The sequence below is a fragment of the Grus americana genome, chromosome 18 (genome assembly GCF_028858705.1).
Source record: "Grus americana isolate bGruAme1 chromosome 18, bGruAme1.mat, whole genome shotgun sequence".
Classification (NCBI taxonomy): Eukaryota; Metazoa; Chordata; class Aves; order Gruiformes; family Gruidae; genus Grus; species Grus americana.
In genome coordinates, this window is record NC_072869.1 from 4,851,674 (window position 1) to 4,868,662 (window position 16,989).

General features: G+C 44.9%; 1 protein-coding gene and 1 non-coding gene across 8 annotated transcripts in view; both read right to left on the reverse strand.

The window, feature by feature from the left end:
* On the reverse strand, nucleotides 1-72 carry TRNAT-CGU (transfer RNA threonine (anticodon CGU)). The gene has a single exon. It is a non-coding gene; the product is annotated as a tRNA-Thr (tRNA).
* A 5,644-nt stretch (nucleotides 73-5,716) lies between these two features.
* RAB11FIP4 (RAB11 family interacting protein 4) overlaps nucleotides 5,717-16,989 on the reverse strand; it is a 129,380-nt gene continuing 118,107 nt past the window's right edge. For all 7 annotated transcript variants that reach the window (XM_054846711.1, XM_054846712.1, XM_054846714.1 and 4 more), the window contains 4 exons: nucleotides 16,721-16,858; nucleotides 16,041-16,199; nucleotides 15,539-15,682; nucleotides 5,717-13,755 (listed from right to left, as the gene is read on the reverse strand). In XM_054846711.1, the coding sequence (XP_054702686.1) occupies nucleotides 13,639-13,755; nucleotides 15,539-15,682; nucleotides 16,041-16,199; nucleotides 16,721-16,858 (558 nt within the window). In that variant the 3' untranslated portion in view covers nucleotides 5,717-13,638. The remainder of the gene's footprint in view (nucleotides 13,756-15,538; nucleotides 15,683-16,040; nucleotides 16,200-16,720; nucleotides 16,859-16,989) is intronic.

Consider the following 16,989-nt stretch of genomic DNA (forward strand, 5'->3'; position numbering starts at 1 on the left):
AGGCACGGACGGGGTTCGAACCCGCGATCTTCGGTTTACGAGACCGACGCCTTACCACTTGGCCACCGCGCCTGACGGGCTAGCAGCATTCGCGCGCCGCCAGTGGAAGGCAGCGAGCCGCCAGGACCGGCCGCCTGCCCCGGGGAGCTGCCGGCGGCACGGCACGGCACGGCACGGCACGGCACGGCACGGCACGGCACGGCACGGCACGGCACGGCACGGCACGGCACGGCCGCCCCGCCGAGCCCCCACCGAGCCCAGGAGAGGCTGCCCGCCCGGCTCCCGGTGCTTCCTGCCGACACGTGCGGGCGCCGGGCGGCTCCGGGGCAGCCGCGGCGCGGGGCGGTGCAGCGGGAACGGGCGGCGACGGCTCTGCGGAACCGCCCAGGACGGTGGAACAGGGACTGGTGGTGTCCCAGCGCGTCCCCCGTCGGCTGCCGGGGACCGGTGGCCGGGCCCTTCCCCGCCTGCAGAGCTCCGCGGTCCCCCTGCCCCGTCTCCCTGGAGCGACATTCCCCAGAAACACTTTTCTGCTAAAACCACCCGCGCAGCGTTCCTCGCGGCTCCCTCTTCCCCTCGGGTCTCGCCGGCAGTACCAGCGAGGGCAGCACTGCTCCTGAAAAGAGACCATCAAATTATCGGTGAACATTTGGGTTTCTTTCTCCTGAACAACCCATGTTTCTCATGACAGAGTAAAGCTGTGCGTCACTGCAGAAACCCGGAGTAGCCTAAGGAAACAAACAGTAGCTATTTTGTTTGGAAAAAGTCTACTGCTAAGCTTACACCTTTAGCCCTGTTGCTCTCCAGCACCTAGCACCTGCTAATGGGTGCGCTGGCCCCATCTCCCAGTTTCAGGGGGAGGGAGGCTTCCCCCAAAGCAAGCACAGTGGGAGCAGGCCTTGCTCGCAGCCCACGGCGCGGCACCGTCCTGTGGTGGGACGCGACTTCCCCCTGCAAGGTCCAGCATGGGGGGACCTGCTGGGGCCCCCCGGCACAGCCCAGCTCCTGGCCTGCGATTGCCGCAGCATGCTGCCTCCCGTCACTCTGCGCGTGCCAAGCAACAGCGTTTCCACACCCTTCCCCTGGGACAGTATCAGGCAATCTAACATGGGTTTGTGTCAGGAAGTGTTTCCTGATATTCAAACAGAATTTTCACATTTTACTTCAATCTCATTATCTTCTGTTTACATAGTAAAATCATAATAGCATAAATCATAAATACAATACGACATTATTAATATTTCCTCCTTTGGGTTTCCAGCTACCAAATATTTAGTCTTATGGCTAATGCTTGGTTAAAACCCAAGAAATGAATCAGCTCTCATTTTTATCACTGCTAGCTGTGGGGCAGGAGGGAAGAATTTGAAGGATGTGGTTTTGAGGCATTATTTAGCTTTGCATTGAAATTTTTCATTCTGGTTTCTAGTTTTCAACCATTGCTGGGCAGCAGAAAGTAATCTGGTATCTTTTGGCTTACATACTCCTGAAAAAAACACAAACCAAACCAACCAAACATAAAGAAATAAATATCCAGGCACAGTTAGAACCTACTACCAAATAATCCCTCTTTTTACTTTATATCTATGAATTTGTAATGAGGCACTACTGTCTGTTTGATCAGATCCGAGTTACACAACCTTTATTACAAGAATGCATACTGCATTTGCAATGTGCTCCTTGCACAAATAAATAAACCACGTGAGGTCTGAACAGCTCATTCCAAAGACGAACAGATGCTTTCCTAAGGGTAAGTGCCATTTTTAGGTGTCAATACAAATGTTGTGCCAAATATTTCCAAGCAGGTCTCTGACGCTAAGGCTTACTTTTTTGGTGCTGCAATCACTCGGGAAGCCAGAGGCCGAAAGCAGCAGGATGGCAGGAGCTATCCGGGTTGCAGAACTCGCGGCTGTTTTTCAGCCACGCCCTGCACCCTCCGCGGCCCTGAACTTTGCGTTTCAGGTGGCCGGTGTTTAACCACATCGCTCTGCACATGGCAGCGGTCCTCTCCCTCCTCCCTCCCTCCGGCAGCGGCGATGCGAAGAGCCCGGCCGTCCTCTGCTGGGGGAAAGCTCCACTGCACCCACCGCCCGGCCCCGCGGCTGCCCTGCGCGGGGGCTTCGGGGCTGCACCTTTCCCCCACGCTTATTTCCTCGAGCGAAAACAAACTGCTCTGCTGCTGCTTTTCTTCAGTTCATTGCTTTGCACAGCCAGAGCTCAGCTCCTTAGTCCACACTTTGATCCAAGAGGCTAAAGGACAGGCTTGGTCAGGGGTTATTTCTCTGTCACGCACGACAAGTGGTCAGGCAGACCAGGGGATGACTGAAGAACAGCCCTGCCCAGTGACTGCTCAGGCTTTAAATAAAAGCCTGAGCACATTAAGAAAAGCCACGCACTGGCCAAGAGAGACAGCGTTTCATAAAAATACAACCTGCAATTTGCTTGCGTTACAGTACAACAGGGAAAGAGTGAGGGCAGTCTTTCAGCAGCTAAGTTCCATCTACCTCATTTGGTGCCAGTTATCTGCTATTGTGTCTTTCATTTCAGAAACAGTCTGTACTTTAGTTGTAAGCCTTATGTTACACGCTATTGCATCAAAATATTAACTACCTTGTCGGTTAGCAAGCTAAGGCACAAAGATATCTGTGTGAGGGAATAAGGGCTTAAGCACTATGTCAGAAGACATACTGACACATCATCACTGCAAAGTTGTTTTAAAATCATCATTAAACCAAATAGTTATGGTTAGACATGTGGGACAATCTTCAGTTTACGAGCCATATGCTCTATCCCTTTTTTTGCATCCAAAAAGCAGCTGGCTCCAAGGACAAAATTTAACCCAAGTTATGCAAGCTAGGAGAGTCCCTGCTTCATTACATGGGTCAAAAGACATTTAGAGTGGAGTGACACATCCCAGACCCCTGTCTACCATCAGAGATCTGGGAAAACATTGTTAACAAGGGCCATCAAGAACAGCAAACAGAGCAAGGGAAAGTATCAAAGTCACGGCTTTGAGAAAGTATCAAAGTCACGGCTTTGAGACTGCTACACTGAACAAAATGAGTCTGCCAAGACAACATGAGGAGATCAGAGCCTGCTGCCAGACTACAGGAGTTGGCCGATGTACTCACTTGGTGCTCACGAGATGTATTTCCTCTTTGTAACGGCTCTCCTTGCCACCATTCAAGTTTTCAGGGGTCAGAACTCCTGCAATCTACTTCCTACTCTGCTACTGCCTCATTTAACCTCTGGCTTCAAACCCCTTTTCCTTCCTCCCTTTTCCCCCAAAAGATAAAAGCAAGATAATCACCTCCCAGGGAGTTCTGAGATTTAATTCCTCATTGCAACATGAGCCAAGGGTCTCGGCTCTCCCCAGCACAGTATGAACAGCATCATTTGTTAGAAACCATTACAGACTTTGTGATACATAGTGTTGATGTATTCCTATCCTCAGCGTAACAGCTGATTTACCTTCCCAGTGTGTCTTTCTTGTGTACCAGTGAGTAATTGATCTGGAAGCAGGTCAGTAGTACAGCATGTTAGCCTGAGCTGCTGTGATTTGGGAACAAAACTGCTCCGTGTCTCTCTGGTGAAGTGATTTAGCATAAACAGTGGGGAGTTTTCTTTGAGCCTGCTCTTATAAATCTTTATATCCAACATCTCATTGCCATGAGGAATCTGGGAACGGGGAAGCCTGAGAAGATAACATGCAGGTAAGTTGCTCCATGGATCTCATACACTGTCTTTGCTCTAATTCCCCAAATGTCTCTACCTGCTGGGAGAAAAGTTGCCCAGCAACCACACAGGATGATTCTGTAAAAGACAGATACCAGGTTCAGAAACTACTGACAGCCAAATCAAAGCTGTTTGCACTCTATGATCACTTGAAGATCATCAAAATGCTTTTTCAAGGAAAACATTTGTCCTGCAAGGCTTGAACTGATCAGTGAAGTCTTTTCAAAATTCCCTTTCCCCCGCTCCCTTGCTCTGAGCCCAGCCGGGGGCAGAGAACTTATCACTTTAGGCTCCATATTTGAAATAATACACCACAGGCCTGTTTCTCCTCTGCTTTACACCCTTCACCATCACTCACATGGGTGCAAAACTATCGTATTTTTTACATCCCTCTCGCAAGGGTGCAAGTGACACCTGATGAAGAAGCAGGTGGGAGCGATAGCTTTTCAGGAGGCAAACTGTAAACCTGCTGAACTCCCTCACACACACCTGTGGAAGCAGAGCTGTGAGCCATCTGCACCCTGCAGCCATGTCAGCATGGGCTTTGCAGGTTGTCCAGGCTAACTCTGATGATTTCCCTCTGACACGCTGCCGGACAGGTGGGATGGGGCAGCGAGCTGCACAGGGCTGCTTGAGGAGATGCTTCACCCTGGGAGTCTCCCCAGCACACCACAGAACAGCTCCATTTTTCCCAGTAAGAAGCACCCAGCACTTCTGTAGGCTGATTGTGGCTGCATCTCTATCAGCAGTGTTTTCCCAAACTAATGGGCCCCTCTTTTTGGTAATGGTGCCTGCAGACACCAGCCCTGAGGCTGAGTGTCCTGGAGGTGACAGGGACACCTCCCCTCACTCCACACAGACTCTTGCAAAAAGTAACCTCAAATCTAAACAGCTCATTACTTACTAGGTTATTTTTTTACTCTAGCAGTTAAAACAAAGACCAGACAAAAGGCCAGCGAGTCTGGCAGGTCAAATAGAAGATTAAAAAACAAAAAATTACCTCAGAGTTTTGGTTGAGGGGACCCTGCACGCATCTGTGTGTCCTCCGCCTTCCCGCCTCACATGGAGCCTGTTTCACCGGGGATGGTGATGTGGTGAGTCCCAGCCTGAGCCTGCACCAGCCCAAGGGTCTCCTTTTGCCCCCACATGCTGCATCAGCACTTGGGCCCCAGCTTCCAGCCACTGTCTGAGGTTTCCCCCCCCTCCTCTGCCGGGTCCCTCGCAGGTAAACTCTGCTGTCCTGCTCCTAGGAGGGCTTGTCCAAGCACGCCTGGGAGCCATGGCCGCTCCTGGAGCTGCTGCCAGACCACCCATGGCAGGGCTTCCCTCAGGCCTGGCACAGGTGAGCAGGGGGAAAGCCCTTGCCCTTAGTTTAACTGTGAACTCCCTCTCTCCTCCCAGTGCCCTGTGGGCACGCCCTGGGGTGGTCAGCACAGCCAGACCGTTCGCCAGCGCCAGACCCCCTTCCTCCCCACCCCGAGGACGTGGCCTCAGGCTGTGCCCTCCCCACAGCAGCTCCCTGCTCCCCAGTAAAGGAATCCGAGCACACGCACACGCTTGTTAGCCACACGGGTCAGTAAATAATTATATTTAAGTCAGATTAAAAAGCTGGCTCCAAATCCTGCAAACAGCTCACAGCTGGAGTTCCCATCAATGGAGAAGGGGAGCGCTGTGGGTAAAGAGATTAATGGGTCGTCCCATGAAGCTTCAGCATTATTTAACCCCACAAAGCTCCTGGAAATTTAACAGAGTTGTTGCTGTCGGATAAGGAATGTATTGAGACAAACTCATTCCCTAGTGACATCCATGTAACTCGGCCAAAGCTAATGCAGTTGGCATTTAGGCAGGCGAGAGCAGGACCGTGCAATCCTTCTTTAAATGAAGTACAGAAACAGAGGTTGGTATACACTGCGTGTGCCAGGGATCAAGGGTAAGGAGGGACATTGAATCAGTCACCCACAACAGACAACTTTTTAGTCATGCAGGGAAAGCAAATAATTTATTTACATATCTGATTGTACATTACAGCTACCTGAAAGGACCCACATTAGCCAGGACAGCTTTATTGTCCCCAGAAAGTATTTCAAGAAAATACACAGAAAATAGTGTAATGGCACATTGCAACAGTACTGACATCACTTCACTTGTGTTGTAAATTACAGAACGAGATTAAAAATAGTCATACACCACTTTTGCTGGCTGCTTTTCTCAGGTTTTTTTAGTAACAACAGTGCGAGTGGACTTCGCTCATTTTCATAACAAGCAGGTTTTGAAGTAAAACATAAAATCAACTCCTTGCTTCTAAGGCAGCTTTATAATCTGCCAAGTGGGTGCCAAATCCAGTTAAAAAAATCTGCTCCATTTATTTTATAGATCAAAGCTTCATACTTTGGGAAATTTAGGGGATATTGATGATTTCTTTCTTGTGAGTTACCACAATTTATTATCTCACTGTGCCCAGGGGCTGGTGAGTGGGGTGTTGATAAACCACAAGGTGCGAGAGAGGGAACAATTCAAGCTTCTCACCAGATGAGGGGGTCAACACTCAAGAAATGAAAGCACCAGCTCAAGAAGGTGGGTGGCAGGGAAGGGCACATCCAGGACGAGGTCCCTGGTTGCCAGTTACAGGTGGCCCAGTCTCACAGCGCATCTATTGAGCTTCCCAAATGCTGCCGGAGAGTGCTGTGCTACAAACACCAAGGGAAGGAGTTTATTCCACAGTTGCCAAAATGCGAAAAGCAGGACAACCAATTTCTGAAATCTGTGAGAGGAAGACCTCCAGTCATGGAGACCCAGGGTCCATCCTTAAGAAAAGCTGCCCCAGAAGCCAGGGAGGGAACAGAAGTAGTAATCCAAAGCATTTTACCCTCTCTAAGGAGGAGGGTCTATGAATTGGCAATGTTATTTCTCTGTCCAGTTCAATGGGTAAAGTAAATCACTTACCTACTCCCACAAAAATAATCCCAGAACTGTAGTTAACCTGAAATGGGCAATGTGTTCAAATGAGATTTTGGTCTGATGTCCATTTCAAGTATAAAAAGAAGCAAATTTGCTTTAGTGTCAATAAAAACTATAATTGCCAAGTCAGGATCATAACATTTAGTTAGGTATTTTATTATTTTGAATTAGCTGAAACCAACAAGTGGATAGAATTGGTCTCATAACGACACCAGAACAATAGATCTGGGGAGTGTGTGTGTGACATTGCCTTACAAAAGAGACCAGCCATCTGAAACAACATTTCTAAAAGATGACAAAGAACTGCTAGTTATGTTAAATTTCATTTGCTAGGTAATTTAGACCATGACCCAGTGCTTCTAAAAAACCTGTACAAAATGAATATTTTTTACATCTCGGAGGCACATGAATACAAACTGATCTATTTTATATATACACATGTACATTACATGAAAACCAGAGATGAAGATCAAATGAAAAAAGCATATATAAAAAGTGCCCAAACCAGGAGATAAAACGTGAAAATAAAATGCATCCTCACAACAGAGAAGTAAAAGGCACAAGTACTAAAATATGTAACCATGCAAAAAATGTAAGTACAGTCTGTACAACAAAGCAAAACAAATGGCTCCCACAACTGATTTTACAGTAATTCTCAAAATATCTCAGTATTTAAACATACTGTCAGTGCAACATTTACTGCCCTGTAGTGTACTAAAGTGTTCACGACATGAAATTCTTGGTTCCTGTTCTGACTTCCTTTCTCCAAAGCCAGAATAATTTAGCTATGGATAAGGTATTAAGTAATATGGGGCTGATCTTGGGTAGTGTAAGAAGATCACTACTCCAACTGTCTGGGTGGAAGAGTAACCGCAGCCCTCCTGCACCCCTTACCATCTGTGTATTGAAGGTGTGTCTGCCAGAACAATGACCTCCGCACCCTTCGCCAGGGCACAAAGGGCTCTACGGGGGTTTGCCAAGGTGAACATCACTCTGCCAAGCATGGTGATGCAAAAGCTCGCAGCTCAGACGTCACAATTGCACCACCACCACCACCTACGTAAAAAAGAAATACAGATTCTAGGGGTAGGTGTCCAAACTATACCAAAGTAGTCCATGTTTGTTAATATATGTTTTTATTAGGTTTAAAGTTCAACTAAAAAGTAATCTCTAATTATATGTTTGAATAGGTACTACTCTTGCAGTTGAACAAGACTTCAAGACTTAAGCCAGTAAGCTAAAAATAAATAAAAAAGTTTAAGGAACACAATGTAGCACTGTCAGCTGGCTCTGCACTGTGACAAACAATGGTACAGTGACCCCAGTTGCAGATGTTTCTATCTTAATGGGCTGCTGTCATTATCTATAAGGTATGTTTGCTAGGCTAAGCTAGTAGGGCTGTGCCTTGCAAACAGTGTGTAAGTACAGCATGCAATTGGATAGCTATACAGAATCAAGGCAAAACTTACGGGGACACCTCTGTGCTGCCTTACCAGGATGGACAGGATGGACTTCAGGCTTACTCACCCTAAGCGCTTGCATATCATGAGAATAAGCTACAACATTTTGTCATGTAGATGGGACAACTTGTCTTCAGGACCACACAAAAGGCATGGACAGGACTGGCCTGGTATAAAGACAGGGCTAAAATTCTTCATCTCAGTAGCTAAAGCCATACTGAAGCCAAGAATTTTGTTTGTCCCTCGCATCTGCTCAAAGCAGCTGCCCCAAGGCACACAGACACTCTGACAGTGGGCACAGTGGCTGGGGACAAGACCAAGAGCGTAAATGTCAACAGAAGATGTATTGGGGAAGAATCTCAAAGAAATGACTCTCTTGCACATCAGAGCAACTCTCAGTGCATTATGCAGGATTACAGGATTCAGACCAAACACTTACTGCACTTCTTATCAAGCTCTAAAGGCACGTGCAGAGTTTCATTAAATAAGAAACCCACACATACCACATGCTCCAACAGCAAACTGCTCCTAAGATCAATATTTTGGATTGAAAAATACTGAGAAAACAACCCTGAGGATGCCGCAAAGGAACAAAATGCCAGCAACTGTTGAACTATATCCAGCTGTGTCCCATCACCTGTTATGCCTTCCTGACAACGTTCCTTGAGTAACAGATGACATAATGAGAACATGAACATTGCTACTTACACAGAACCAATCCAGGAACTGCTCGGTTAAAGTTTGAGTCAGTTTTCACTCAAGTCAATATAAGCCAAGCCACTGATTTGGCAAGTGTTTGATCAGCTGCTGCTTCCTTTCTTCCTTGGAAAAAACCCCTCAGACCACACCATTCAGTATTTGTTTTAAGAGAAAACCACTGTATATTCACTGCCATTACAGAAGGAGGAAAAAAGCATTCATTTATTTGTAAATTCTAGTGCTTAGATTCATCACATGTCACTAGCACCATGATGCAGAGACCGCTGAACAGTGCCTGATGTAGCAGGCCACAATGTATGTTTATATATTACCTTCCAAGCCTTCAATTACTAACCAGACGAGGGAACCTACATACTGTAGGCCAAGATCCTCTCTGGAGAGTAATGCAGTTCTACTGAAGTCAACGGAGCTTTGGTGTATTCAGACACCAAAATATTTGTTGATACGTATATCTTTCAGAGTTAATAACGCTGTGTTCAATTCCCTACAGAGCTGGCTGAGAAACATCAGAATTTCTCTCAAGACCATAGAAGGAAAGTTGGCAGGAAGTATATTTTTTTTTTTGGAGACTTGCTACAAATTTGCATATTAAAAACTCCTTAAAAATAGATGGGATGGTTACAGTTTGTCACTGTTACACTTCAAAACATGACAAATTCTCAAACAGCTTGAGTCTTTAATAGAAGTTATTAAAAAAGCTGAAAAATACTCTTTTGATGTCAAGAGAGTTTTCAATCAGCATCATACTCTGAAACCAGAACTAGGCAACAGCCGAAGACTGGTATCTGGAGGGAAGCAGCCAATACCAGAAAAATCGGGAGACTACATTTCAGGTACTCTTAAGTGCAGGTTTTGAAAGAGGTATTTTTAACACAGTCGCTTGTGTGTAGGATTAGCCTGATGAAGGCCAGCTGCTCACCAGAAGAAAGTCATTTTTTTCACTGTATAAAAAAAAATACATGCAGTGGTTTGTGACTGGTTTGACCAGAATATCACTTAGCTTTTCAGAATCTACAGTAGAATGAACTAAGAAGCAGATCAAGATACAGTACCTTGGATTATGTTTGCATCCCCGAGGTTTGAGAAGCACAGTTTTGACACAAAAATGTTTACTGGATTTCAGTATTGCTAGAATGAAATGATACTACATTTCTGTGTTTGAAGTTATTTACCCAGGGAAGCGAAGCCATTGTTCCACCAACAGTACCACTGACACAGAGGCAGACTGTACTTCCCTAGCTAGCCTGTGAGCACAAAGGGAAGCCCACAGTGAAGAAATAAGAAATTTATCAGAGAATAGACACTGGAACTGGTGCCTCCTTATCTCCCACATCTCCTCTGTCTGTTCTGCCAATGTGTCTGTCTGACACTTGATCAAAATATGCACTCTCTGCAACATCGGTATCAGGTAATTCATCTCCCTGCCCCAGGGACCCATCAAGTGATCCCTTATTACCAAATTACCTGTGTGTCATAAAATGTAATGACCTCTTTTCTGGGATAGAAGAGTTCTCCAAGGCTTGGATTGCAAGACAAGTTGGTCTATTATCTGTAGTTACTCAGTCTAAAAATACAATTGCTGATTAGTAATTTTGGGGGTGGATATCTTAGAGGAAAAAGTATCTGCCAGTGAAACGCCTCTCCCACCTCCAGCTCACATTATTTGTCAAACATAGCAAGCGTCTGGATACGTATTTGAACAATAACATTAAGAAGTACCATGCTGAGGGGCCACAGGAGCAGAACTCCTTTATGCAATAAACAAAGCTACAAACACCACCAACGTGGTGGTAAGACAACTCTTCAAATGCAAGCACTGGAGCATGGAACAGCTTCTAAATGCTAAACCAGCTGCATACAGAGCTAAACAAGACGACCTGCAAGTCTTTAGAAAATCCATGGCTGGGCACCTCTGGCTAGAGGGCCACTTTCAGTATTTCAGCCAGATTTAGTGACTATTTGTCACTATTGGTGACTATTCACCTCTTACATATAGTTACCTGCACAAAAACTTGGCTATCTCTATGATTATGTCTTCTGACCTCATCCACAGGCTCTGTAGTCTCAGTGAAGTAAGTCAGAGACTCTGCTTCCCAAGCGCTCAGCATAGTTTTCAGTGAAATAGCTCTCAACATTTGCCGATGATTGACCCTGACAGGAATGGGTTTTAGATTATTAAAATTCTCAAGCTGAGTCCTGTTTACCTCAAAATATTTAGGGGAAAACATTCAGTCACCAATGTGACCTGCAACAGCTTCACTCTTACTTAAATCCACTGCATGAGAGCAGGACAGAAGAGTAACTTACCAAGCAAGAGTTAGCTCCAGTAGCAGGGCTGCTGGCACACCCAGCCCTGCTTGTCACAGCAGGTTAGCAACAGCCACCTGACAACTTGAAACAGTTCTCTACGGCCTATAAAAAGAGCAAAGTCCTTGGCACTGCCCACAAACAGCACCACGCAGAGGGAAATGCCATTACTAAAGTGCAGGCGAAGAGTCCTGTAGGCAGGGAGATGTACGTAGCACCAAGCTGGCTTAACTGTTCCTCTCCTACCTTCTGGGTGGCACATCCAGAAGCAGCAGCGGGTGGGAAAGGCGTGTGTGTGGTGTCCATGGTGTTCCACCTACTTCTCCACAAACAAAAGCTGTTGCAATTTAGCACAGAACATTTTACACCACACTCAGGTGGCAAAGGAGTAGTCTTTAAATCCCTTCCTCCAGACTACCCTAGAGCTTCAGGAAACCAGCCCTGAGACATCGCTGTTTAAACAAGACTGTACCGTTTCTGCCAAAGCGCTAAGTCCTGCAGACATCTTTGTGCGCTGGGATGTCGTGTCCCACAGTTACTCCTCTGGTCCCTTTCCAGTTACTTTACACCTGCCTAACGCAGATACATAGAAACAAACTGGTTTTATTTTCTTGCCTTCAAGAAAGCCTGATTTCAGTACTTCCCCGCCCTTCCCATCACTCCAGTAACACACCATCGAAGGCAGGAGCACAGAGATAGCAGAAAAATATATATATATTTACATCCATAACTGAATACATGTTTTATGTATTCAAATTCAGGAAAAATGCATCACATATACACACACCAAGATACATCAAGAGAATACTAGGGGCAAGACTGCCAACAGCAAGAAATACACAGACAAGCACAGTCATTGCTACTGTAACATTCTTCTGGGGAGTGTATTCAACAGAGGAAACATCTCTATGCATTGGGGAAAGCCAGAGACTTGGGCCTGGTTTTTTGTGCCAGTTGGTATGAATCAAAAGTGTGAAATTTTTTACTTTAAAAAAGTGCATGGAATAACTTTTTTTTTTGAGCATACAACTATCCAAACAATTCCATAAACTCCTTATATAAGCTATATTATTAAAAAGGTCCCACCCCTACAGTACACAAATCCAGCTCAGGAGAACACAGGTACATGTTGAAGTCCATCCCTACTTAAGGCAGCGTTTAAGCATACACTCAACTTTAAAGCTCACGTTCTGTCCCACTGACTTCCATGAGCAGTCACAGTACACATTTAAAGTTAAGCACCTGCACAACTGCTCATCTAAATCAGGATGTGCTCCCTTTTCAGAGATTTTGATATGTGTGTGTGTACTCAGTCTGGATTGGCAACTTCTGCGAGACCAAGCTGTTTTTCTCTTTACTGCCCTATAGATAAAAGTCACTCCACATCGGACTTCTCTCCACCACTGTGTTAGGACCCAGCCGGTCCTCTCCACAGCTTGCCCACAAAATGTCGATCTCAAAGGAGTGCAGTGTATCTGGGGTGAGAAAGCAATTCAGCACGTAATTTCAAGGGCTGCTCCTCCTCCCCTGAAGTGAGCTATTTCATGCAATTTTTCTTTTTGTTTGTTCCATTTGTTTTGTTTTTTTCTCTAAGAACTGGAATGTATTCCTTCAGTGAAATCTTTAAAATTAAGGGTGCGGGGAAGGGGCAGGATCCCAGAATTCATCTTAATGGCCCATGATAAACCCCTGAAAATAGGGGAACAGATTCAAAGAGCTTCTTAGCCTCAATGCCACAGGGACCCTGGCATAAAAAAAACCACACATGCGCACACACGCTAAAGAGCAGGCTGGCTCAGAGCATCCCAAAGCAGGCTCCAAAGTGATCTTACATAAAAAGCACTTTGTGCTGACAGTGGCAAACAAGTGGATGGTGATTTTTCACAAATAGCAACAATTCTGCATTATCTTCCTCTTCTTCCCTTTTACTTTGTGTCCTTCCCTTTCCCAAAAGTTTGGTTTTTTTATCCTGTGTGTGGTTTAAGTACTAAAACTAAATCAAATAGGAAATTACACAGTCAGCACCAGTCAGGAACTGAACCTGGGTATGTTAATTGGTTTGCGGTACCCAAATTCCTGGAAGAACAGAAGAACAATTCTTGCTCCTAAAGTTAGGGCCACATCCATATGTTTCCATTGTCTTTTTTACCTTTACAACTAGAGGTAGAGTCATTTTGTCCAGTATCTAAAACAGCATGATCCAGTTATATTGTTATTACATTAATATACAGTGTCCATCTTATCACAGATATTGAAAGTGCATGGAAAAAGTCTAACCAAGCCAATTCAATGACAAGTAACAGTGTACCAAACATCATATAAACACACCCGCGCACCCACACTCACACGTAGTGTATATATATATATTTATAGATTAATTTACAGTATCAGAGTGTTGTTTAGATCCAGTAGCATGTGCAGAAGTATCAGGCAGTTGCTGCTTTTCCTTCTTATATTCTCTTCAGTTCTTTATTTCCAAGATAGACGGGTTGTGGTCTAGGATTGCCAAAATGATCTTGTCCATATACTGTCGCAATCTGTAATTTATCTCTTCCTGTTCTTTAAGGGCTTCCATGAGCTGAAACACAACATTTCAAAGTTACTCTTGAAATATTCTCACTAGTTTATATAACAGCATGAAATTCAGACAGGTGAGAGACTACCGCCTGCTCAGGATCACCAATTCCCTTTTGTGATAGGTAATCTACCTCTAGCTCCTCCCTGTATCCCTATTAGAAACAATCTATATATTAAAGATCATTATTATTAAAAGGAAGGTGGTGAACTGCCATGACCAGGAATCTTTTGGCAGGTCATTTGAAACAAATTCCCCATCTAACCTACCAACCCATCCTGCATCCACACCACAGATGAGCTTCCTCATGTCAGTGCCAGAGCTTCATAATACTCAATTTTTTTCGTATCTACTGAAATCTAAAGCACTTTGCATGAAAGGCTGCTTAGCGGAACAAGGATTTCAGTGTTTTGCACTGGGAACAATATGGGCTGCCTCTATCATGTGCACTCTCTCTCTCAAAAACACCTACCAAAAAACCCCAAAACAACACAGCTACATACTCCTCAAGAACAAGCTACTGAATATTCTATGTTCTATATTAAAGATGTGTTTCACTAGACCTTTGAGCTGCAAAAAGCCCCTCAAACTCTCCAGAGATGAAGACTGCTTGCTTTTTATACTCCGCATGTTTAATGTCAAACTGACAAAGCTGCCCAGGAGTGTCAGAGCCCCAGATCCTCCTAAAGCTAGTGTGATTTGGGTGTCCATTTCCATTAGCCTTCAAAAAGTCCCACCCTGAATCTGCAGTTTCTTACCTTCATTTTGATTATACAGAAAAATTGCACCACACAGATCTGTGAAGTTTACTGAGCATGGGCCACAGTTGTAAGGGACTTTCCTCCTTTAGAGGGGGAGTGCTGGGTATTCCTTGTGTGAGCCATAGTCATGAGATTCAGAAGGAGAAATAAAGATTTGTCTTGACAATAGCAGAAGCCGAATTTGCTTTTCCCTAACTAGAGTTCAATAGTTAAACAGCCTTTCTTCACAGTGCTCTGGTTCAGCAAGAAACTCAAATATGCACTTCACTTCAAGGGACTGCCCGGGAGCTAAGGCTAACAGGGTCATTCAAGTACAAGCTGGGTAAAACAGCCTGTCTCAGGACTCTCCTCTTGAAGAAGAAATAGGAAGTTCTGTCCAGAAGAAATAAAGCATAAAAAGCAAACAATTACTTTTAATCTCCTTCATCACTAACCTGTCTTTTTCCCTGGGAGCTCTTATATATCCATTGGCCCGATCTCATGATCTGTCCGGGAGCTTAAAGGAAGCTTGACTCAGCCCCCGTACAAATGGGTCTCCTACAACACCTTCCAAAGCATTACCAGATTATTACTTGCACACTACCTACTTTCTCCAAGAACTCAGCACTGCTACAGGGAATATATAGCTCAAATTTAGATCTAAGTGAGAGCTTATTACTGAAGTAACTTAGAACTAAATCTAGAACAGAAAGTAAAAGTCTAAGTAACTAGCTACAGTAATTTCTGTATGAAATTAATGCCACAATACCCTTTAAGACAGAAGATGTTAAATCCATCGTAAAACAGTTCACTGAGAGTCTAATAATTCCGGGTTTTTTTGAGAGAGACAAATGGAAGAGTTATATTAAAAGAGGCATCCAAAACCACTGTTAGATATAAGGCAATCGTCTAACACTCTTGAACTCCTAGCAAAGCAGATTTTTCTGTTCTTCATTTTTCAGCTTTGGATAGTTCAACCTTGACAGTTAATTACATTGAAAAACACATATTTTTGGATGTAGAACTTGATTAAAAAAGCATATTACCTCATCTCTTGATGCTGAATCAATTTCAGCAGCCAGTGACTGGGCTTTTGTTTGTGTTGCAAAGAGATTTTTAGCTTCATAAAGACTAAGACTTAGGATCTGTCCATTAAGATCATCATTTTGGTCACGAAGTTTCTGATTCTCCTATTCAAGGATGAAAAGACATTGCTTTTAAGTTCTTCCTGCAAGGTTTCATTAAAAAAAATAAATAAATTTTTAAAATCACAGGTAGCTTGGATGACATTTGGTAAGGCCGCAAGCTAACAGCAACTCTTTCATCACCAGCGACAAGTCCTCCCTGCCTGAATCACAGGTGTTTCCTAGGTGCACAAATTACATCACCTGTGCAAAAAGTCCTAGACAGATGCAACGGGGGTCTTGTGCTTGTGAGGGAAGGGGGGGGACAAAATCTAAAGGCAGTGTGCTAGGGGTTGCAGCTATAGACCTTTTTCAAGGCTGTCCTGCACATTTCACATGGATCGAGAGGCCCTTCCCTGCTCACCTGCTTCAGCCGTTTTATTTCATGCTCCATTTCCACCTCTCTGGTTTTGGCGTTGAATTCACTCACGCTGGATGAAGAGCTTCTGCCACGTCCAGGACGCTCACATTCCAACTTGTACAGCTGCAAGTGCTCCAGTTCCTTCCGCAAGTCTTCAATAAGCTGTGGGCATGCAAGCAGGCCATGTCTCTCCAGCCCCTGCACAACCAGCCCTCCCTGGCAGCAGCCTTCTCTGTGCTGCAGCTCTGTACTCTGACACAGGCACCATGTGAGCCTCAATGAGGCTGGACATTCCTTGCTTTTCTATGGAATATAACCACCTGCTCTTCCACAGCAGCACAGTTCACTTAAACTGCTTCAGAGCTGGAAGTGGCTCTGATCTCTAAGCTGCATGTCCAAGAGGCATAATTCCCCTTGCAAACTTAGTAAAGAAAATGTTAGGGCACACATTCAAGGCTGCAAGTTCTCAAAGAGCTGTAAACCCTTTGGGTCGGGGATTCCCATTTATTAGGTATTCTTGCAGCATTCATCGACCTATGGGCACTGCTCCCATAGAAACATAATCCAGTAGTACATTCACTGCATGTTGTATTTTCAGTGTTCACCCTGTCTATTCTTTTTCAGATGGACTTCCATGCAGATGAGATGCAATTGCATGGTCTTACATCCCTCTTCACACCTACCTCCTGCGTGGCTTCCCTCTCCTTGTTAAATTCCAGTCTGTTCTGCCGCAGCTTGTCCATCATTCTCTTGTACAAATCCATCTCGTCCTTCAGTCGCAGACTAGTGTCTTCCAACCTATCTGACATGCGTTGCCTTTCCTAGAATAAATGGGGAACTTCATAGCTAGCTTGCAAGTGCATGAGCCATCTTCAGTTTTGCAACACAAATCTACAGACACAGCTGGTCATAAGCTGGAATGTGGCTCAGGGCATTCACTAACGGTGACCAA